The sequence below is a fragment of the Rhincodon typus genome, chromosome 31 (assembly GCF_021869965.1).
Source record: "Rhincodon typus isolate 14 chromosome 31, sRhiTyp1.1, whole genome shotgun sequence".
Classification (NCBI taxonomy): domain Eukaryota; kingdom Metazoa; phylum Chordata; class Chondrichthyes; order Orectolobiformes; family Rhincodontidae; genus Rhincodon; species Rhincodon typus.
In genome coordinates, this window is record NC_063362.1 from 22833154 (window position 1) to 22858153 (window position 25000).

The following is a 25000-nucleotide window of genomic DNA, read 5'->3' on the forward strand; positions in this document are numbered from 1 at the left end:
AGTCCCATTTGCCAGCATTTGGCCCATATCCACAGCTGAATTACTGTAGGAGTGGCACTTACTCAAATTCCACTTTGTTCCTTTAACCATTGATTGGAAACAAAGTCTTCTGGCTTTATGACTGCAGTCAGAAATACATTGGGCCAGTGGGTAAACATGCTCTGACACCCCCAAACTGCATGGGAAGATCGAACTCACAGCTGGACGGGCGTGGGCCATCAGAGGACAGTCACAATCTCCCCCCACACCCCCACCCCCATAAACAGAATGGAAGGGCGTGGTGCATTTGGGGAAAGGTTGTGGGGAAAGGTGGGGGCAGGGAGGGAGGACAGAAGGTGATGAGATGGAGGGTGGTGAGACAGGGGGAAAGGGGGTAGAGGGGAAAGTGGAGAAGGAGGAGAGGAAGGGGACGGGGAGGGAAGCGAGAGAGCGAGAGAGAGAGAGAGAGGGAGAGTGTTGGGGGGGAAGGGGAAGAGAGAGGGGTTAGAGGGGAAGGAGAGAAAAGGAGAAGAAGGGGGAGGGGGAGAGAAAGGAAGGGGTTGGAGAGGGAGGAGAGAGGGCGACTGATGGGTTAAGAGGTGTAGAGAGGAAATAGGAGGAGAAGGCAAGGAAGGGGGAAGGGAAGGGGGACGGAGAGGGGAAAAGGGTGGGGGTAGGAAGATAGGGGAGGGGAGAGGGAGGGAGGGACAGAGAGACAGAGAGGGAGGTGGAGGGAGGGAGGGAGGGAGGGATGGAAGCGAACGGGGTGTGAGGGTGCCAAATGGAGAAAGAGGAGGTGCAGGAAGGTGTTTGAGGGGAGAGTATCAGAGGAGCTGTAAATGAGGGGGAGGCTTGGAAGAGGAGGATAAAGGAACTGGAAAGGTGGGACAGAGACTGGGAAGGGGACAGAGAGGCTGCAAAAAGGGGAAGTGAGTCCACAAATGGTGGAAAGTGTCTGAAATGGGAGAGTGAGACTACAAAGGGAGAACACAGGTTAAATGTTTCAACAAAGAAATGCTCATCTAACTGGGAACAGGAATACTGAGATCATGAATATCTGCAAATTAATGTAGAATGTCTAGAATTAAAGCTGCAAGAGTTTGGGAGCTTTTATATGGGAGTAAATGTAATAGATGATATTGTAATTAATGTTCTGCAGTTGTAGAAATTAATGTGAAAGTTTTATTTAATAAGAATTTGCATTTATGTGTTATCACATCTCAAAATGTCTTACACATGAATTATTTGAGGTACAGTGAATGCATAAGAGACAAAATGCAACAATTTTCACTGTGATCTCACTAGTACATGGAAGTATGTTTAGGATGATGGCTTTTGTGTATAGAAGTGAGTCAGTTATCTTTTAAAAAAAATTGCTAACTAATGCCTGTTGTTTCGTGCCAACCTAAATACTCTGGCATCCCATAAATTAATGCTTTCCTTGTCTGTTTTGGCTCGAGGTTTAATGGAGTAGAGATAATTATTGGGGATATCAATTAATTTTTCTAATTTTGCTTCTGTGAGAATCTAAATCCCTGATAAATCAGACACCACAGAAAAGCAGAAGTTATTGTTACTAGGTGGCTCTATCACCTAATAAAGTAATCCACGAGTCCTCAAAATCATAAAGGAACCGCCCAAAAATCAAAAATAAGCCCTTCAGAAAATTTCAAGGAGAGCCCTCAAAAAAAGTTTTGAGCCCTGTCAGAATAAGCTAAGGTGAAGTCACCACTTCCCACTTTCTTATTAGAGAGAAACAACTGGTTGTGAGTCCAACCTCAGGGTCACCACACCTCGAGCATGGAGTGATCTTGTGCAGGCAATGAGCACGGTCATTCCAGCCAATGCAGGAATTCAACCTGTGTTAGTGGCATCACTCTGCATCTCAAACCTGCTGTCCAGCTAACTGAGTTGATCTCCATGGTGACACACTGACAGTTCTGGCCATTTTTACCAAAGGATGCAGAGTTACCCACTCCCACAAGGTAATGAGCTGATTGGGTTCATTAGGAACATTGAGATAAACCCCCCATCCCTGTCAGAGTCCATACAGTCAACTAAAGTAACAGACCTGTCAGCAGCAACAAAGGGGCTTTCAATTTGGCTACAGTTACTTTCAACGGAGTATTGATTTGATTTTGGCTTGCTCTAGTGGCAAGAATTGTTGGCCTAATTTACCTTTGTCTTTTTTTAAATAACAAGCAGCTCTTGATAGAGGCAAAGGAAATGATCCACAAGTGCAAACATACTTGCTGTTTGATTGTGGGAGGGATGAGGAACTGTAGGTAACATCACAACAGATCTGATTGGTCATCAAACACTTGGACGTTTGGCAAAGGCTGTTCCTTTGGACTTAGTCTCTCTGATCGTCAGCAATGAGTGAGTTGCTACAGCTCGGATTGGGCTGGAGTCCCAGATTTAATTCCCTGTTCTCTGTTGAGCTCATTGATATCAGCGAAGTTGGGGAGAAATATCAATTGTATTGTTACCTTGAGGCAGGGAGCAAACCATGGTGATGCGGACAGGATTAAAATCAACTGGTCTGCTCCAAAACCTTGCGGAGGCTGCTGCAAGAGGGCAATAGTCACTATTTGGGATTTTCACAGACAAAACATCTGAATTGACATGGAGACAGGTTCCCTGTCCAATTAAGTCTGGTAGTGGTTCAAAAACATAAGGCCAGACTGAGACGAACAGCAGTTGTAAATGGAGGCTGAGAAGTGGTTTGAACATGCTGGTGCTCACGCAACAACTTTCCGGAAATCTTGAAGTGAAGGTAGTTCTTGCAGATAGGACACTACCATCAGAATTCAGAGGCTGGTGGAGAAAGTGGGAGAGCTGGCTATCTGTCCTGCTGTCTGGGTACTCCTCTGCCCCTGCCAGTTCAGAAAACTGAAGATAATGATGTTCCCGATGAACCCTATCAGCCGTTTACTTTGTGGGAGTGGGTAACTCTGCTGGGGGAAAGCACCCTTTGGTAAAAATGGCCAGAATTGTCAGCGAGTCACCATGGAGATCAACTGCAGTACTTTCGAGCTCCAGACACCTCCATGTAGCATCCAATGGAGACTCAAATATCCAGTTCAGCCAAGGTGTGTGTAGTCAAAGCAAAACTTGAATTTATATAGTGCCTCAGGCAGCCCAAAACACTTTACAGGCCATGGAGTCCCTTTGACATGCCATCGTTGTCATAATGTGGCTGAGGAAAGGCAATGGAATCCGTACCTCAGGAAGAGTTGGTTCCTGCGGGATGGATCGGACTGGGGGGGGGGAAGAGACAATTGGAAATAGGTTTTAATGAGATGGCCAGTTTGTAGACCCTGATGGTGAGAATCAAAAGAAGAAAAATTGGAATTCAGAAGGAGATTCTACCCTGAAATGCAAACCTGCTGCTTCTGAATAGCCTGCTGCTCACTTGCTGCATTTTCTGATTTTAACACAGAAGAAAATCTCTCTCTGAAAGGCAGGCTATGTGCTGACAACCCGGCCTTGGACTAATCACATATCGATGACATTGCTCTGTGGCCGATCGCCATTTTGAGGCCCCTTACCTTGTGCTGCTTAATGACTTTGTTGAGTCTCTTCTCTTGTTCGAGGCGTGACTGTGTTCGCTCCATGGACTCTCGGATCAGTTTGTTCTCCTCAATCTGTCGCTGCAGTTCCTCCTGCAAGCTCTCCACATTGGCCTGGCACTTATGTCGAGTGACCTCTGACCGTCTGCTGACACCAAAGTGACAGGAGGGAAGTGTAAGCAGTCTGGAGGTTATCAAAGCAGCCACTCCTGCTCTTGGGGGAAGCTTTCCTTCTTATTCCAACTGGGAAACAGGTGTAGGACTAAGGACGCTCTTCCACCCAATGCCTGTACAAATCATAGCCAAGGTTGAAAAAGGGAGGGAATGGAGTGTGAGGTCAATTAGGAAGAGGAGATGAGGTAACACCAAGCCTGGCTTTTGAAGCCCATGAATTGGTTGTCCCGTTATAGGCCTGTTATTAAGCTGGAGAAGGTTCAGAAGAGATTTACCAGGATGTTGCCAGGAATGGCAGGTTTGAGTTACAAGGAGAGGCTGGATAGGCTGGGACTTTTTTTGCTGGAGCATAAGAGGTTGAGGGGTGACTTTATAGAGGTTTATAAAATCATGAAGGATAGAGATAAGGTGAACGGCAGGTGTCTTTTCAAGGGGCATTTCAATATAAAGGGGCATATTTTTGAACTGAGAGGAGAAAGATTTAAAAAAAGACATGAGGGGTAACATTTTTTACACTGTTTTTTGTGGAATGTACTTTCAGAGGAAGTGGTGAATGTGAGTACAGTTACAATGTTTAAAAGACATTTGGAAAAGTTCATGAATAAGAAATGTTTGGAAGGATGTGAGCCAAGTGTAGGCAAATGGGACAGGTTTAGTTTGGGAACGTGGTCGGCATGGACTGGTTGGGCCAAAGAGTCTGTTTCCGTGCTGTATAACTCTATGACTCCATAAGGAATATTGGGAACTGGCACTTGAGGTTGCATTTCAGCGAGGTTGCATTTCAGCAAGTTAGCAGAACCTGGAGATTGCTCCTGGGTCTTCATCATTAGCAATGGTACAGTAAAATATTCAATTCCATTGGCTACTCCTCAGATACTGAAGCAGTCTGAGCCTGCAGGTTATAAGGCTTGGACAACATTAAGACTTGGGCTGATTAGTGGTTTGTAACATTCAAGTGTCAGGCAATAACCATCTTCAGCAAGAGCAAATCTAACTATCGCCCCTTCACATTCAGTTACAATACCATGATTGAATGTTCCCACTACCAACATCTGTGTTCACTATTGACCAGAAACTGAACTGGATCAGCCATATATAATTTTCTCTTGATATTCAATGGCTTTATCATCACTGAATTCCCCAATGTTAACATCTTGGTCCCACTGTTAACAGCTTGGTGGGAAGTGTCACTATTGATCAGAAACTGAACTGGAGCAACCAGATAAGTATGGGTTGCTGTAAACAATTTTTTTCAGGGTGAACTGGGCTGTGTTCCAGCTTTTGACATCTGACATTTGACATCTTCCTGTGATCAAGATAACCCAGAGAAAACACAGAATGCTAAGTTTAACATGGGGATTGTGAAGGGTCTAAGTGATCTTGGGTAGTGTCATGGAGGGGAAATGGGGGTCTGAAAGATTGAAAGGACTTTTTAATTCATTCGTGGGATGTCGCTGGCTGGCCAGCATTTATTACCCATCCCTAGTTGCCCTTGAGAAGGCAGTGGTGAGCTGCCTTCTTGAACCGCTGCAGTCCACCAACTGTAGGTTGACTCACAATGCCATTAGGGAAGGAGATCCAGGATTTTGATTCACAGACAGTGAAGGAACGTCGATATATTTCCAAGTCAGAATGGAGTGGCTTGGAGGGGAAATTGCAAGTGATGGCATTCTCATGTATGAGATGCCCTTGTCCTTCTAGATGGACGTGGTTGTGGGTTTGGAAGGTGCTGTCTGAGGATCTTTGGTGAATTTCTGCAGAGCATCTTGTAGATAGTACACACTGCTACTACTGAGCATCAGTGGTGGAGGGAATGGATGCTTCAATCAAGTGGACTGCTTTGTCCTGGATGGTGTCAAACTTCTTGAGTGTTGTTGGAGCTGCACTCATCGAGGCATGTACGTTCCAGCACAGTCCTGATTTGTAGATGGTGGACAGGCTTTGGAGAGTTAGGAGGTGAGTAACTCCCCTCAGTATTCCAGCCTCTGACCTGCTGTTGTGGACACTATGATTATGTGGCAAGTCTAGTTGAGTTTCTAGTCAATGGTAACCCCAGGATGTTGACAGTCGGGGATGTAGTAATGGTGGTGACACCATTGATTGTTGAGGGGTGGTGGTCATTGTCTGGCATTTATTTGGCGCAAATGTTACTGTACGTTTGCCTACACAATACTCTAAGTGCAGCCTCACCAACAACTGTAACATAATGTCCCAACTCCTACACTCAATTCCTCGACCAATGAAGGTCAGCATGCTAAATGCCTTCTTCACCACTTTGTCCACCTGTGACGCCGCTTTCAATGATCTATGTACTTGTATTCCTAGGTCCCTCTGTTCCGCAACACTCCTCAGGACTTTACCATTTACTGTATAAATCCTACCTTGGTTTGACTTTCCAAAGTGCAACACCTCAGACTTATCTGTATTGAATTGTATTTGCCCGTCCTCAGCCCACTTCCCCATCTGATCAAGATACCTCTGTAATTTTTGATAACCTTCCTTGCTATCAGCGATTCCTCCTAATTTTGTATCATTCGTAAACTTACTAATCGTGCCTTGTACATTCACATCCAGGTCATTTATGTAAATAACAAATAACAAAGGTCCCAACACCGACCCCTGTGGCATACCTCTAGTTATAGGCCTCTGGTCTGAGAAACAACCTTCGACCATCACCCTCTACTTCCTACCATCGAGCCAATTTTGAATCCAATTAGTTAGCTCTCCCTGGATCCCATGCGACCTAAATTATTATTAGGGCAGATGACCAAAAAGCTTAATCACAAAGGTAGGCTTTAAGAAATGTCTTAGAAGAGGAGAGAGTGGAAGAAAGATCTAGGGAGGGTGTTTCAGAGCTTCAGGCCTTGATAATTAAAGGTATGGCCACCAATGGTGGAACAACTGAAATTGAGAATTATCAGGAAGAGGCAGAATTTGACAGTTGCAGAGTTTGTGGGGTGGAAGAGAGTATAGAGATAGGGAAGGTGAAGCCATTGAGGTACTGGAAAACAAGGATGAGAATTTTTAAATCGAGGCTTTGCTTAACAGAAAACCAATGTCTATGCATGAGCACCCAAGCGATGACTATCGCTGACAGGTTGATATGGAGAAGGTCAATGTTAGATGAAATGGTACTGAATAGCCTCCACTGCACTGCAGGGATTCTATGAATCTATGATACTGCACATAGGAAGGGAATAAGCCTTATATACATTTGGTGAAAGATGAAACTGAAAAGATACCTGGCATCCCAGAAGACTTGACTCTAAATATGTTATTGCAGCGCAACAACCAACAGAGACAATAGAATATGGTATGACAGACTTCAAATAGCTAAATACAAATGCGAGAAGGTGATGATGAAAACATGTATTGCTCTAGTTAGGTAGATCTTTTGGCATAGCGTCCAACTTGGTTGCCAAGCCATGGGGAGACATTCAAACATTAGAAGCAGTGCAGAGAAGAAAGTATTTGCTTGGGTTTTTCCACGTACCTGAGCTGCAGCAGGTCACTCTCGTATTCCCCCAGCAACTCGTCTTTCCTGTATAGTTGACTCTTCAGTTGAGCAATTCGGCTGTTCAACAGCTCCAGGTTCCTTTGCCGTGCTTTTCCAAGCTTCTCCCTCTCATCCCGGGGAACATGTTTCAAAGAGAGTGACCCAGAAAGTTCCTTCACGTCAAGCAGGCTGGAAAGAGCCTTCACCAGGTCCAGATACTACATGATGGGAAAGAGAAAAACAAAAAGTGGACTTTTGTGTCCAGGTCCACAAATGTCAAAGAACCTAATGCACAGGTTCATGAAGTAACCAAATAGGCTGAATATGTCTTGTCGTTGCCCTCAAAAGATCTGGGATACAAAGGGAAGGGAGTAATGTTTTTGTCGTATAGTACAGAGTCTTGCTTATAAGTATACAGTGGCCTTGGGGGTCATACGATATAAGACTCTCCAGAATGGCAGTAAAATGTTCAATTATGAGGAAGGGTCAGCAAACTTCACTTCTATTCCTATGCACTTCAAAGCTTGACAGATGATTAATGATGGAGGAACTTGATGTATTAAATATGGAGAAACTGTTACTTCTGCTGAGGAATCTAGGACAACAACATAATCCTAAAATTAGAATAAGCCATTCAGGAGAGAAATCAAGAAGCACTTTTTCACGCATACAAGGGATCATGGAAATTCTCTCCTCAATTGTTGTTGCTGAGGGTCAATTGAAATGTTGATGATTGAGAGTGAGAACTTTTTGTTAGGTCGGAGTATCGGGAAAACAGATCAAAGGTAAATAAGTGGAGTTAAGATTCAGATCAAGCAGGATTTTGTAGAATGGCGCAGCAATGTTTGTGGGGCTGAATGGTCTTCTCTTGCACCCTCTTACCATGAGTAAAATATCTCCTGACTCAGGTAGGTATAGAGCCACAACCAGTCTGAAGGATATCCTAGCTAAATGTGGCCAAATATCATAGAATGTTTACAATGTGGAAGCAGGTCATTTGGCTCATCAAGTCACACCGACCCTCTGAAGAGCATCCCACCCAGACTCGCTCCATCCCTGTACTTCCCATGGCTAATCTACCTAGGCTGCACATCCCTGGACACTATGGGCAATTTAGCACAGCCAATCCACCTAAACTGCACTTGAAAGGACCATCTTGTAAGTGGAATGAACTCCTAGAGGAAGTGGTAGATGCAGGTACAGTTACAACATTTAAAAGACATTTGGACAAGTACATGAATAGGACCAAACACAGGCAAATGTTACTAGTTTAGTTTGGGAATATGGTTGGTGTGGTCAGTTGGACCGAAGAGTCTGTTTCCGCGCAGTATGACTTTATAACTCTATAACTCTATAAGAGTGACAATGTGAAAATTGGATTGACATTTTTGAGTTTTGTTTGATTTTTTTTAAGGTCACAAGGAAAGCACAGGCAGCTTTTCCTCAGATACTTAAACATCGGGGGAAGGCCTGTGGTGGGACAGAGAGAAGGAGGTTTAATGAAAAGCCTTCTCCCATTCTTCCAGTCAGAAATGTTCTGAATTTATGAAAGAATTTTAAGGGCGTTTTTCTCAGACCTTGTGAAAAAATATAATTTGTAGGATCATTGGGTATTCATGATGATATTTTGTTGCAAATTGTTTTTCATAAATTTGGCAGGTTTTGTTGTTCCATGCTGTGGACAGTGGCTGGGATGTGGCGTGTGCACTGATTCTCTGTTTTCATGTCCTGTATCTTTTGGCTCGGTTGCTAATCACAGCTAAGACAACAATATTGCAATGGGCAAGGCAAGGAGACAGAATTATTTCAGCCAATGCAGGGATTGAACCCACTCTGTAGCTGTTATTTTACAGTACAATCCAATCCATTGAGTAACACACCCCTTCTCTCCCCATGCAGGAGTAATGATAAGATATCCTTTACTGTCATACTCTGAAGAGTAAATGTTAAACCTCCTTTCCAGTGCTGGGGTCTACATACCGTCCTCTCACTGAGGTCCAGGGCCTCGGACATTTCCAACCGTGCTGTCCTATCAATGAAAGCTTCAGAATTGGCGAAAGAATCCTTTTGCTTCTACAATCGAGAAAGCAGCCTATTACAATTGTGCACTTCACGTTAAATTATACAGAATTTAAAACACAGAAACAAGACATTCAGCCTAAATGGGCTGCAGCAGAATTTGTACAGCACACACCTACCTTACTTCATTCAACTATAACAACATTACCTTCCTCTCCCATCTGCTTACCTAGCTTCTTCCTCAATACATCCATGCTAATTGCCTCCATTCCTTAATGTAGTAGAGAGTTCCATATTCTCACTTGCCTTCGGATAAAAAGGTTTCTCCTCAATTTCATACTGCGCTTATCACGGATTGTCTTATACTCACAACCTTGATGTGCCTGTTGAAGATGTTTTAAGAATTTGAGAGCCATCAAGTGCCTCCATGGCGGATGACAGCACTAATGTTCATTCAGTCTGATCTGAAAGCAAAAACAGCCAATAAAGACAGAAAGTGCTGTAGAAACTGGCAGCTTCTGTTGAGAGAGAGAGACACAGTAACAGAATTAATGCTTTGAGTCCAATAACTTTTCTTTGGAACTGAAGAAGAATCACATTGGAACACTAACTCTGTCTCTCTCGCTCTCTTTCTCCACAGATGCTGACAAACCTACTGAGTTTCTCCAGCACCTCCTGTTTTTATTTCAGATTTCCAGCACCTGCAGGTCTCTTACTTTTATTCCAGGGAAAGACACAACACTTGGCTCAGGGCAGGAACCGCCTGTGGGACTGTTCATCACCAAGAGTGGCAGGAAGGGAGGAAAAGTGGGATAAAAATACATTGTAAAACTGTGTGATAAAGGAGATTCTTAAAAACAAGGGAATGTAGGCCTGGTGCTCTGAGCACAAATTGATGCTGGTTCGGAGATTAGCATGGGAGTCAGAATCAGAGAAATTCAACAGATATTGGTAGGAAAGCCATTCCAACATCACAGGAACATCCTCCATAGGCCCAGGTTATCCAGCAGCTGGGCCATAAATCCTGGTGACAGCTGACACAACCATTACTGCAAGAGGACACACACAGAATTCAATGCAATGAAACTGGAGGTAATGTTGCTGAGTGAGTGACTATCAACTACGTTTCCCAGCAATACAATCGAAATGATACCATACATAAGACTGCTAAATAAGGAAGCAGCTATGGTGTCGGAGGTAGTAAATTAACTTGTACGGAGGATTGGCGAAAGAAGAGAAGACATATTCAGGATGGCATCCTGTAACAGGCATCAGTGCTGGAGCAAGAATTATTTCCAATATATATTAATGATCTGAGTGATTAAAGTGAATGAACAACAGCCAAAAAAAGGTGGGAACACAAGTGGTGAGGATGACACGGAGAGCCTGCCAGGGGACATAGGCAGGTCTGGTGAGTGGGCAAAAACTAGGCAGATGGAGTACACTGTGGTAAAATGTGAGGTTATGCACTTTTGCATAAAGAATAATGGGGCTGAATATTGTTTAAATAGAGAAAGCTACACCCCAAAGGGATTTGGGAGTCCTTGTGCATAAATCTCAAAACGTTAGCTGACAAGTTCAGCAGGTAATAGGGGAAAGCAAATGGAATGTTGGCCTCTATTTCAAAGGGAATGGAGTATAAAAGTAGGGAAGTCTTGCTAAAATTATGCAAGGCACTAATCAGATCACACTGTGAACATTTATTTAAGGAAAGATGTACTGGCATTGGAGGCAGTCCAGAGAAGATTCACTGGTTTCATCCTATGTAGGGAGGGACTGTCTTATGAGGAGAGGTTGAGTAGTTTGGGCCTGTACTTATTTGAATTTAGAAGAATGAAATATGACCTTATTGAAATGTACAAGATTCCAAGGGGACTTGACAGGGTCAAGGGTCAAGGGTCAAGTAAGGGTCCCTCAGTTAGGACAGAGATGGGGCAGAATTTCTTCTTTCAGAAAGTGATGAATCTGTGGAATTCTTTAACTCAGAGAGCTGGGGAAGCTGGGGCTTTAAGCATATTCAAGGCTGAGATAGTTTTTTAATCAGGAAAGGATCGAAGGGGTATGTGGAAAAGGCAGGAAAGTGAAGTTGAAGATATCAGATCAGCTACAATCACATTGAATAGCAGAAACAGTGGGCTGAATGGCTGAATCTTATGGTCTAATTTAAAGGGAGTGCAGGAACACAAAGACCTGGGGATACAAGTCAACAAATTTTTGAGGCTGGTAGGACATGGCTGTTAAACGTGAGCCTTGGCTGTATAAATAGGGGTAGAGCACAAAATTATTCCTTCAGGCATTCCCCTTGCTTCTCAGGCACAGTGGACTTGCAGAAACTACAGTTATCTCTGTCAGTGCTCGAGGCTTAGTGGCCATTTCCATGATGAGCCCATGCTTTATGATTTAGAGGCTTCACGTTATGTCCTCATCCTCATTCTGCTCACACCAGCAGCCTCGAAATATTGGAGCAGGGCAACAAAGTGTTGGCTTTGACCTTTAAACAAAAACATGTCCTACATATTCCTGAAAAAGAAAGCTTTGCTTTTGTTTGCTCAGTTCTGGTGAGTAGGCATGGTTATACAACAACAGCAGTAGATTCTCCCTGGGATGTGGGAGTGAGTATCTGAGTAACTATATGTTTTGGAGTCTAGAAGAATGAGTGGCGATCTCATTGAGACAAACAAGCTTCTAAGGAGTTTTTACAGGGGAGACAGTGAGAGACTGTTCCTCTGGTCAGGGAATCTAAAACATGAAGGCACAGTCTTAGGATACGGACAGATCATTTGGATTGAGATAAGGGGAAATTATTTCACTCAAGGATCATGATTCTCAATCCTCTGCCTCAGAAGATTGTGGATGTTTATACTTATGGCCAGGATTGACAGATCTTTGGTATCTCAGGGATTTCCAGGATGTGAGGAGCGGGCAGGAAGTTGGAACTGAAGCCCAAGATTAGCCGCAATTATTTTAAAAGGTGGAACAGGTTTGATAGGCCAAATGGTCTACAACTTCTCATGTTCTGTCAATTGATTTGACCTGTGGTTGTGAGGTTTCCAGCTAGTGTTAGAAACCTTGGGTGAGGAAGGTTCCCCTGAGCCCTCCACTGTTTGCCTGTGAACATCAGACAGTATTGAGCTGAAGTTACTGAAAAGGACAGCACTTGTTACCCATCCCTAAATCCCTTGCACTGAGTGACTGGCTAGGGCATTGCAGAGTGCAATTAAAACAGAATCACATTATTGTAGGCCAAACCAGATGAGGACAGCAGATTTCCTTTCCTAAAGGATGTGAGTAAATTCGATGGGTAAGACAATCAATATCAGATTCGTTACTAAAATTAACTGTCAATTCCAGATTCTTATCATGTGAATTTAATTCCCACCAGCTGCTGTAATCGGATTTGAACCAATGCATCTAGGGCTGTCTGGATTTCCTAGTGCAGTGACACTAGCATGAAGCCACCATCTCCCCCACAGCTGGATTGCTTCCTGTTCTTTACTTGTCTGTGTGCTTACTGTAGCAGCTCAGACCTTGAGGAGGTACTACAGGATAACTGGTGACTGTGAGGGCAAACTCAGCAACAAGTCACTGTATGCAGAACAGGAAGGGAGAGATAACAGGGCAGATCTAACTGAAAATCGAACCATTTTAATTTCTGTTCTGGGAAGTTTCAACAAAACAGCCATCATGTAATTCCGCAGAATGAATTGTTAGAGATCTACAGCAGGAAGTGCCAGAGAGCAAGTCATTTAACAACCTAGTAAGAGCAATTGAATGTGGGGACTAAAATTGCACTGTTTTGACTGAACAACCCATATCAGATTTGTGAACTGACACTTCATGCCAGTGAGAAGCACTTTGTTAGATCGGTATTGATCCAGTAGTTGGAGCCATAGAGGCAGCAGCTCACCATGGGCTAAGAAAGCTTGTGGTCCAGGCATTTTGTCCCCACCCCCCCAAACGGTTTAACTCATGTGTATTAAGACTGAGAGTGCCAGCTATCCCAGTTTTGTCCCCAGTTGCAAGTTCAAGCCCCACTACAGAGGGCAGGCATGTGCCCAGGTTAACACCCTAGTGCAGCTCTGGGAGAATGTTGCACTGTTGGAAGTGATGCCTATCAGACAAAACATTAAACTGTGATACTGGTAACTTTCTCCCATTATTCTGGGTGTTAAAGAAGCAATGGTGCTATTTGATGATCCAATAACCCCATTGATGTCATAGAACAGAATGAACAGAGATTTACAGAACAGAAGGAGGCGTCTGGCCCTTTGCTGAGTCCTACATTCCCACCTTTTGTCCAGAACCTTTTAAGGTCCTCACTCAAGTGGCTGACCAACTCCCCTTTAATATAATGTCTGGAGTCAATTTCCACCAGCTTTCCAGGCAGAATGTTCCAGATGCTGGCCACCTAGAGACAACCGTAGTAAATAAGCTGTGACAGGAATGTGAGAGAAAACTATCAGATGCTCTACTATGTCAGTCTTCCTTTCCACTTTGTCTTGTGGGGAATCATAACTGGAGCGGATCATGTCCCCACACTTTGTAGCAGTGCCATTGGAGAGCAGTCAATAAGGGGATGTCTCATTGTACAGCGCCTAATGCTCCTGGCCTGGGTCAGCCAAGTCAGCACTAATGGGGGATCGAACCTTGAACCTTCTGGTCTGTAGGATTCAAAGGTGGTTCACCCATGGGAACTTCTGCCCCAGCCTTTGGGTTAGTGGCAGCATTCCTGCTTTTGTGAGGCAGAAGATGCAGAGTTTGAAAAGGAGAATAGAAGATGCCAGAAATGCTCAGCAGGACTGGCAGGATCTGTGGAGAGAGAAAAACAGAATTTACCTTGACCTGAAATGGTAACTCTGCATCTGTCTGATCCTTGCTGCCAGACATGCTCAGCATTTGTGGACTTTCCTTTATTTCTGATTTTGGAATTCCAAATCCACAGTAACGATCCGCAGTTTGAATCTTGCTCCATACAGCACAGGTGAGTGAAGTTGAGAGCTCTGCTTCTGCATTCTGAGTGTATTCTGCATTCCCAGAGAGATACTTGTGTTTGGCGGGTCAATCTTTACCATTGCCAAGAGGGACATGATAGTCTTCCTATCAGATATGCTTCACTACCCCGTTCTCCAAGGAGCATGAGAGCATCAAAACAGTAACATAAAACCCTCCAGAATAGAGTAATTTAGATTGCAGGCTCCTGGCTCTGTTATTAGCAGAGCATTAAGTACATAGTTAATTAACTAGGAATTAACCCTATTAGTGTGAAAATAAGTCCCTGTAAATTTATTAACTGTGTCACTTTGTGTAATCCCCTTCATCTTTTAATCCCATTTAGCATTCAATACAGATGAGTGCCACCAGTTCTGATATACCAGACTTTAAGGTAATATTTTGCTGGACTTATCATTGTGTGTAATCTAATATTTTTTGTAAATACAACGTATGGTATTGTAATATAAACCTCTGTAAAGATGAGCATGTTATTATATCTCAGTAATACTCAATATATAATCATAAAAGTTCTTGATTCCCTGACAGCAACCCAGACATCACTTTGTAAATTCTGCCCCCTTGTGATCATGCATTGGCCACAACACAACAAAAACCTGGCCCCCAAAATGGGAGCAACAGAGAGAATCCAGCAGCAGTAAGATACAAGAAGATTGCAATGAGAAATGTTAAAATGGGAGAGTTGCCGGTTGTAGTGGAGGTAAGAAATAGTGGGAAGAAGCTCTGAGCTCTATTGATTAGAAAAGGTGGTTATTTATATCATGCCTCTCGGAAGTGATCAAAGTACCTGTAGAATATTTCAAAGTCAGAAGTCACATGACACCAGGTTATAGTCCAACAGGTCTATTTGGAATCACACAAGCTTTCGGAGTACAGAGCATACAGACCTAGAGTTTATAGGCAGAGAGATCAAGGGCAGAGTGATTAAAAAATCATACAACTAGTGTGAGTGGGACGTCAGACAATAAGTCTCTACAGGTGACCAAGAGTGTTAGACGGTGTGTAAAGTGTTTATAAAGTCAATGTCAGTGCTGGTGCTGTCATGACAATCAGGCAGAACGATAGGAATATACGAAAGGTGACACCTCAGGTCACACACTGAATTGTAAGCTTGAGGCTTTGTTCAGAATCTGTCACAGAGTTTTAACCTGGAATCAGGCTGGCTTTATTCCAATAACAGGAATTTATAAGATGCCACACTGACTGATTTTGACTACAAGTTGTGTGTGTTTTGAAAAACATAGAATATATCTACAAATAAACAAACATCTTGGATGAAATGATTCACCCCATAGATTTGTGTGTGTGTGCTTGAGAGAGCATGAGTGTGAGAGAGTGTGTGTGTGTGAGAGAGTATGTCTATGAGAGTGTGTGTGTGTGTGTGTTTGTGTGAGAAAGAGTGTGTGCGTACATGCACGTTTGCGTTTGTGTGTGAGAGAGTGCATGTGTGTGAGTGTAATAAGTAATTCAAACTGTACAAACTAATTAAGGTAGAGAGAACATAACAATTTACCAAGGTGATGCTGTCAAAACAGGACAGTAAGGAAGGTTTTACAGATACAGAGCAGTATGGTAGGGTCACCCGTAGTGCGACATGAACTCAGATCACGGTTGAGGCCATCTTTATGGGTACGGAACTGGGCTATCAGTTTCTGCTTGGCGATTCTGTGTTGTTGTGTATCTCAGAGTCTGCCTTGGAGGATGCTTACCTGAAGTTTGAAGGCTGAATGTCCTTGACCGCTGAAGTGTTCCCCCACTGGGAGGGAACATTCCTGTCTGGTGATTATTGCACAGTGTCCATTCATCCATTGTTGTAGCGTCTGCATGGTCTTGCCAATATACCATGCCTCAGGGCTTCCTTGCCTGCAGTATATGAGATAGACAACATTGGCCGAGTCACATGAGTATCTGCTGTGCATGTGGTGGGTGGTATTACCACGTGCAATGGTAGTGTCCATGTTAATGATCTGACATGTCCTCCTGAGGTTGCTATGACAGAGTTGTATAGTGTTGTGGTTGATGTTGTCCTGAAGGCTGGTGGTTTGCTGCGTCCATTCTAACTAGGTCTGTTTAAGGTTTGGCGGCTATTTGAAGGTGAGAAGTGGAGGGGTAGGGATGATCTTGGTGAGATGCTCATTGTCATTGATGACATGTTGAAGGCTACGAAGAACATGGCGTAGTTTCTCCATTCTGGGGAAGTACTGGATGATGAAGGGTACCCTATCAGTCATATCCTGTGTCTGTCTTTGAGGAGGTCATTACGGTTTTTCGCTGCAGCACATCCGAACTGGCAATCAATGAGTCGAGCATCATATCCCATTCAAAACCTTCAGGTATGTGTTGCATTCCTCCTCATCTGAGCAGATCTTGGGTTTGCGTAGGACTTATCTGTAGGGGATGGCTTCTTTAACATGTTTAGGGTGGAAGCTAGAGAAGTGCAGCATCGTGAGGTTATCCATGGGCTTGCGGTACAGTGAGGTACTGAGGTGTCCATCCTTGATGGAGATGTGCATGTCCAAGAATAAGACTGATTCTAATGAGTAGTCCATGGTAAGTCTGGTCAGATGAAATTTGTTGATATCATTATGTAGTTGTTTCAGTGATTCCTCGCCACGAGTCCAAAGGGAGAGAATGTCGTCAGTCTATCTGGTGTGTAGTGTTGGTCAGAGGTCCTGTGCAGCAAAGAAGTCTTGCTCAAACTTGTGCATGAAAATGTTGCCATATTGGGGAGCAATTGTGGTTCCCATGGCTGTTCCGTGTGTCTGGGTGAAGAACTGGTTGTTGATGGTGAAGATGTTGTGGTCGAGGATGAAGTGGATGCGTTGCAGGATGGCGTCTAGAAATTGGCAGTTATTGGTGTTGAGTACTGAGGCTGTTTCAGTGATGCCGTCATCTTGGGAGCTACCAAAACGTCCATCCTAACTAGGACTGTTCCTGGTTCGACAGGACCGTGGGTGCTGAGTTTCTGTAAGAAATCTGTGGTGTCGCGACAGAACCTGGCGGTTCCTTATACAATGGGTTTCAAGATGCCCTCGACATAGCCAGCGAGGTTCTCCCACAGGGTCCCATTGCCTGATACAATGGGACGTCCAGGTGGGTTGGCTTTGTGTAGCTTCGGAAGGCAGTAGGAGTCCCCTACACGAGAAATACACGGAATGAGAGTGCGCAGGGTACTCTGAAGGACTGGATCAAAAGTCTTCATCAGTCTGTCGTGTTGACAGATGTGTTCTTTGGTCGGATTGGCAGGTAGTTATTTGTAGCGTTCTTGGGTGTACTTGTTTGCAGTAGTCTGTTCTATTTTGTATGACGATGGCTCCTCCTTTGTCTGCTGGTCGGACTATAACCCAAAGTCGTGTGACTTCTGACTTTGTTCACCCCAGTCTAACACCGGCACCTCCACATCACGCTGTAGAATATTTGGCAGCCACTTTACAAAGGGAATACTAGCAAGGTGAATTTTGGTTGAGGGAGCACTGTGTATTGAGCTGAGAGTTTTACTGGAAGGTCTCTACATAATGTAGATTGGGGTTGTAAATGATGACCTTTGAATCTTTGAAAAATCCTTCCAAAAACAAAATATGCAGAGAATAAAATGTGAACCATGGGTGTAAGTGGTCACCATATTGAAATAGGAATTAAACTGCATCAGCAATCACAATCAATGGGACATGTTTCTGAATGAATTCAATTCTTCAAAGATACCTTTAGCCATAATCAAAACATTTTAATTACGATCAAATTTATTGTCTTCAGCATTTGATGCCAAAGGTTTAATGAATTTATGCTGAGTCGGTTTGCAATCATCATAGAGATCCCACTCTGGATCAAATTTCAGTTTCAGAATCATCCTCCGCAATGAACCATCTTCCTCTCCATCCACTGTATTGGATATTCCATTTTTTTTAAACAATCTGATGACGATTTGTGCAGTAATAGCATCCCACTATTTGATGACAAGACAGTTGCAATGTAGCAGAGATTCCAGACTAGACAGGCCGCTCCCTTTAAAACAATTACATGTCATGATGACACGTGACATTCTGGTATGAAGGTAACCCTCTCACCATCAGCTACTCTTTGTGTGTCATGGTGTCAGTGTAATCAGTCATCTGTTTGTGTGCAAAGCACTTTGCTGTCAGTAAACACAGAACTAGACTATATGTTAGTCTGTGATATCATAGCTTGGAAACAGTCACTGTTGGAAATAAACTTCAAGACATTAGTCTCAACAAAAACTCCAAGTCTCTGCGCTATATGTGACACAGGCCAACATAAACACAAAAAACATGCTTATGGCTAACAGAAAGTGGGCACTGACAGACAGCTAGCTAGTGGCAGTAATTGGACATTGCAGACTGAAAAAGTGATGCCAGAATGGCACTTCTGAGAAGTCTTCTTCCTAACATTCATCCATCAATCTGCCAAGTAATGAGCTGAGGTTACAACTACAACCATGACAAAACAACTGAAGGGTACTAGCAAGTACTGAAGCTTAGTGAACACTGTATCATTCTCTCTCTCTTTGAAACACAAGGTTGTTTTCAAGAGGCCCAGGACATCTCCAATTTTTTAAAAAAATGGCACGTAAAAGGTGCTGAAAGGATGGTTCTAATCTAAGAAACTGATTCAACGACAACAAAAGTTTAAAACAACAGGAAAAATGTTTGCGACACTGAAAGGGCGTTACCTGTATCCAGGTGGCAGTTAATTCAGACTTTTTTTGTTGGCATGAATAAAAAACGCAAACATCACATCATCACTGCTTCTTTTCTTGGTGTGAATGTTAGCTATAGTCACACGCCTATAACTTCTAAATTCTTAAAACTGCAGTAACACAAAAAAGAAAAGCCAAGAAATAAAACACTCCTTGCAATATAGATTTGTGTTTGCAATTTTTAAAGGGCACAATGATACACAAAGAAAAATGGAAGTAAATATCTCGACATGGATTGACAATCCATTGGCTTTCTTTCAGAACTTCAGTTGATTGAAGCAAAAATCTTTAGTTTCAGGAACAGCAGATAGCTGGCAAAGAATGGTAGTCAGTCAAATTGCTTCTTGTTTTGGACACTGAGGGGTTAAGAAAATAGTAAATTCCCTGCTATTTCTGATGACTACAAAGATCCTAAAAAAAAAATTTCAGGTTTTAGCAGATCACATTAAAGCTCAAATCAATTTCAAGCTACACAGGCTTGAGCTCATGTCATGACCACAACAGCCAGGTGAAAAGATTGGCCATTTCGTAGGCAGGTATCAATGCAAAGGTGAGGAATGTGATTTCACTAAAGCTAATACAACCGAAAGGCTTCAGGTACTGGTTGTTGGCTCTATGCTCTTCAGTCCTTCAGAAAGGTACTTCTGGCCAACCCTCAGAGTACATCCTTGGCACTTCTCCAGAAGAATGACGCAAGTTTGAAGCAATTGTAACAGACAGGCAGCATCTGCATGGACTCTGGAACAATGAGAGCAGCTGTCAACATATTCAGTGGAAAATCCAATTCTTGAATGAGGTGTGGCTTTTCTCATCCACCCAGTGTCAAGTCTTTCATGACCTATGCAAGCTATATTGTATCAGAGGGTCTTGGGTTAAAATGTGGAGGGCATTCATTTGCCCAGAGAAATCCAAAGGACAATACAATGCTCCACAGCAACAACAACTTGTCCTGGAAGTGACAGTCAAGAAGGTATAACACGCCTCTGCTTCCACAGGCAGCTTAGGAAATTTGGCATGTCGTAAGGACCCTTATCGACCTATACAGATGTACCACAGCATTCCATCCGGGTGCATAATGGCCTGGTACAGCAACTGCTCTGCCCAGGAGTGTAAGAAACTACAGAAGATTGCTTGCACAGCCCAGATCATCATGGAAGTCAACCTTCCATTCATGGACCATTTAGACTTCTCGTTACCACGAAAGGGCTGCCAACATCATCAAAGACCCCTCCCATCCCAGTAATGATCTTCTACAACCTCTTCCATCAGGCAGAAGATACAGAAGCTTGAACACATGTACAAACAGGTTCAAGAACAGCTCCTTCCCTGCCGTTACTAGACTGATGGATGGACTCTCTAACTTCAAATAACGTTGATCTTGTTAATATTGATCTTGCCTCGTGTATCTCCTGTGCAGTGTAATCTGTATGCCTCACTCTGTCTAAGCATCCTATAATCTGTATGACCTTGTTTACTATGAACTGCTTGTACTGCTTGCAAGACAAAGCTTCTCGCTGTACTTAGGTACACATGACGACAATAAATCAAATCATATCAAATGTATCCTTGCATATATTTATTGGAATAAGGATTCTCATTCTTTGAAGGCAAAGTGGTGTTGGGGAGCGGTGCGTGGGGAGCATGTTGTATTATGGTATAGCCTGTGCTTTTAAATAGTTACATGAACGCATGACCTGTGACATTAAGATCTAAAGACATCTGCCTCAACCTTCAATCACTCTGTCTGTGTAGTCAGTTAGCTGTATATATGTCATCATATTTATACAGTCATAGAGATATACAGCACAGAAACAAACCCTTCGGTCCAACTTGTCCATGTCTACCAGATATCCTAAATTAATCTAGTCCCATTTGCCAGAATTTGGCCCATATCCCACTAAACCCATCCTATTCATATACACATCCAGATGCCTTTTAAGTGTTATAATTGTGCCAGTGTCCACCACTTCCTCTGGCACTCCATGCCATACCTGCACCACCCTCTGCATGAAAAAGTTGCCCCTTAGGTCCCTTTTAAATCTTTCCCTTCTCACCTTAAACCCATACCTCTGGTTTTGGACTCACACCACCCTAGGGAAAATACCTCATTTATTTACCCTATCCATGCCCCTCATGATTTATAAACCTCTATAAGGTCACACCTCAGCCTCCAACGCTCCAGGGAAAATAGCCCTCAGCCTATTGAGCCTTTCCCTATAGCTCAAACCCTTCGGCCCTAGCAACATCTTTGTAGATCTTTTCTGAACCCTTTTAAGTTTCACAACATCCTTCCTGTAGCAGGGAGACCAGAATTACATGCAGTATTCCAAAAGTGGCGTAACCAATGTCCTGTGCAGTCACAACATGACCTCCCAACTCCTATACTCAATGCACTGACCAATCAAGGCAAGCATACCAAACACCTTCTTCACTATCCTAACTACCTGCAACTCCATTTTTAAGGAATTATGAACCTGCACTCCAAGGTCTCTTTGTTCAGCAATACTCCCCAAGACCTTCCCATTAAGTGTATAAGCCCTGTCCTGATTTGCCTTTCCAAAATACAGCACCTCACATTTATCTAAATTAAATTCCATCTGCCACTCCTCGGCCCATTGGCCCATCTGATCAATATCCCGTTGTACTCCGAGGTAACCTTCTTCGCTGTCCACTACATCTCCAATTTTGGCATCACCTACAAACTTACTAACCATACCTTGTATGTTCACATCAAAATTACTTACATAAATGACAAAATGCAGTGAACCCAGCACCGATCCTTGTGTGTAAGTCTGTGATGTTGTAGCCTTGCAAATAGTGTTGTAAATAAAGTTCAAGACATCTGTCTCAACAAGAACTCAAGTCTCTGGGGTATATGTCACACTGGCCAACACACGGAAAACCACAAAGTGCATCAGAAGCTACCCAAATCAGCAAAAAGACAATGTGTATATTTCCATTGTTTAACCATTCACTAATTCCATTTGGCTTGAGCATGATATTCGAATGTCTTGTTGAGGCACCCTTTGGAAGGTTGAAGAAGATGTTTCAACCCCCCACCACCATCCCCCAACCCGTAAGATGGGTTTTAATTCTGAACAGATGCCTCTTGATCTCATCAATTCGATGGAATCTGAATCTGCACCACACTAACAACCTGTGTTCTTTGAATAGGCCACTTAGACATTATTCCACACATTATCAATCCACATCTTTACTCTATCCTTGTCCATTTAACCACTGTCATGGGCATGAACAAAAATTGCTGCAGGGCACTTGCATGGTTTTAGATTTGAAAATTACCACAAGCTTTAATTTTGTTCTGACAGTCATGCAGACCAGCACTGGTGAATCATGTCATGTCCTGCAGTTTTTACTCAAACTATTTTTCGAATCTTTCTACTGCACAGTTCAGAAGCTGGGCACATCAAAATACATTGACATCTCATGCATGTTGCCAATGTGATAAAATGGGAATGCATTATTTTAGCCACTCTCTGGTGAAAAATCACTGGAAATGAGTCATGTTGCCATTGAGATCTTTTCCTAATCTCTGAGTAATCTTGGTCTCCTACCACAAGACCACACATTTTTGTTCCCTCAGTGCATACACCAACTAGCTGTTCTCTAAAATCTTTGCTGAACTTGCGGTTTGGTTTGATTCATTTAAGCGTATATCAGCTGGTGAGGATGTAATTATTCTGAGGAAGAGCCAGTCCATAAGAAGCTTCTTGAAATCAAGTTTAGGCTGGTTCTTTTTCTGGTGCATGAAACAAATTGACTATTTTGGTGTTTAGATGACACATTTATATTGTTGGGATGGCTCATCAAGTAGTTAGGCCTGATTACCAGTGCATTCCTCCTGTAAGAAGCATAACAGTAGTGGGCTACTCAGCAATGCTAATGGCATTGAATGTTAAGGGGCAATGCTTGGAATCTCTTGCTGGTGATGGTCATTGCCTGGCACTTGTGTGGCATGAATATTACTTGCTACTTATTAGATCAAACCAGGATGTTGTCCAGGTCTTTCTGGTATCTGAGGAGAGGTAAAACATGCTGAACATTGTGAAATCAACAGTGAATATCATCACCCTGACTTTATGATGGAGAAGAGGTAATTGATGCAGAGGCTGAACCTGGTTACGTCTTGGACACAACCCTGTCTCTGTGCCAGGAGGCCCAGGTTCAAGTCCTACCTACTCCAAAGGTGAGGAACAACATCTCTGAACAGGTTGGTTATAAAACATCTCCCTTGAGAAACTTCAGCACTGGTGCCTTGGAGCTAAGGTGACTGAACTTCGACAGCCACAGCCATCTTCCTTGGTATGATTCTAACTGGCGGAGAGATCTCCCCGATTCCCGATGACTCCAGCTTTGCAAGGGCTCTTTCATGTCTCACTTGGTCAAATGCTGCCTTGATGTTCAGGGTAGTCACTCTCACTTCCCCTCTGGAGTCCAACATTTTTGTCCACGATTGGAGCAAGATTAGGAGCTGTATGGTCCTTGAGTGCCAGTGAGCAGGTTATTGTTGAGGACTGTGTGTTTGATAGCATGTTCCAACACTGTAGTGAAGATTGAGAGTAGACTGATGCGTTGGTAATTAGTCAGGTTCCATTTGTCCTGCTATTTGTGGACAGACAGGACAAACCCTGGGCAGTTTTCCGCAATGTTGGGCAGGTGCCACTGTTGTAACTGTACTGGCACAACTTATCTAGGGGTAGGTGTAGGTCTGGAGCACATGTTTTCGCTACTATTGCTGGAATGTTATCAGAGTCCACAGTCTTTGCAGTATCCAGTGCCTTCAGCCATTTCTTGATATCACATAGGGTGAATCAAATTGACTTGAAGGCTGTCATCTGTGATGCTGGGGACTTCAGGAGGAAGCATTCAAAGCATTTACTTTACAAAGAGTTTTTTTTCCCCAATGCTGGCATTATCTCATTGCTGACTTAAGTTCCCTTCTGCTACTTTGCTATGACTAAGCATCTCTGTGAGAAAAATCAATTACTTAAGTAAATGAGTGCACTTATTACGCAAAGTTAATGAGATCTTTTGAATGAACAGGCTGGGACATCGGGGAGTTTGATGGCAACCACCCAGCGCGGTAAACTGCAAACATTTTGCAAACATTACCAGTTTTGCTGAATTGTTACTGTGTGAGGAGTCGCTGAAGGATTCACACCCGCTGAGTGCACGCTGGGACTGCAGGTCTGTCAGCTCCTTCTTCAGAATCGTCAGGTGTTGGGAGGCCTGCTCCTGGCTGACTCCTGCCAAGATCAAATGTTCAAATGAAATCTAAAGCGTAGTACCCAAAGCTATTTTCTTATCACCATTCTCCTGTCCCACCTTGAAATTAAACCTTTGGCTGGGAATCTAAACAAGCCCTCACGCCTTTAGGGAAGCGTAGAACCCATTACAGTGTAGAAGCAGGCCATTTGGCCCATTGAGTCCATACTGACCCTCTGAAGAGCATCCCACCCAGACCCAGCCCCCTACCCTATTGCTGTAACTCTGCATTTCCCAAGGCTCATCCACCTAGCCTGCACATCCCTGAACACTATGGGCAATTTAGCATGGTCAATCCACCCAACCTGCAAATCTTTGGACTGTGGGAGGAAACCGGAGCACCCGGAGGAAAGCCACATAGACACCGGGAGAATGTGCAAACTCCACACAGACAGTCCCCCGAGGCTGGAATTGAAGCTGGTGCTGTGAGGCAGCAGTGCTAACCACTGAGTCACTGCGCCTTTCCTCACAGATAGAGCGCAATCAGCCCCCTCTGAAAATTACAATGGATTACTTTCCTGATCCTCTTGAGTTGAGTGCCTCCCGCTTGAAAAAGGGAAGCTCAAAATATCTTGAGAGTAAATATTCCCTTTAAATGGTCACAGTGGAAGAAGAGCAACACAGGGGCATAGCGAGGACAGGAGGAGAAAATGGCAGAGGAAGAGAGCAAAAAAAGTAATAATGGGAGGGAAATGATGCAGATAAAGAGCAGCACGCAGATATAGAGGGAAAAACAGCAGGTAAAGACAG

At 43.5% G+C, this 25000-nt stretch overlaps 1 protein-coding gene across 1 annotated transcript in view; it reads right to left on the bottom strand.

Moving 5' to 3' along the window:
• LOC109913883 (forkhead-associated domain-containing protein 1-like) overlaps positions 1–25000 on the bottom strand; it is a 140214-nt gene that overhangs the window by 16412 nt on the left and 98802 nt on the right. Inside the window, exons 23-26 of the mRNA XM_048614895.1 lie at positions 24098–24231; positions 9202–9294; positions 7219–7439; positions 3531–3696 (exon numbers count right to left, since the gene is read on the bottom strand). Of these exons, the coding sequence (XP_048470852.1) occupies positions 3531–3696; positions 7219–7439; positions 9202–9294; positions 24098–24231 (614 nt within the window). The remainder of the gene's footprint in view (positions 1–3530; positions 3697–7218; positions 7440–9201; positions 9295–24097; positions 24232–25000) is intronic.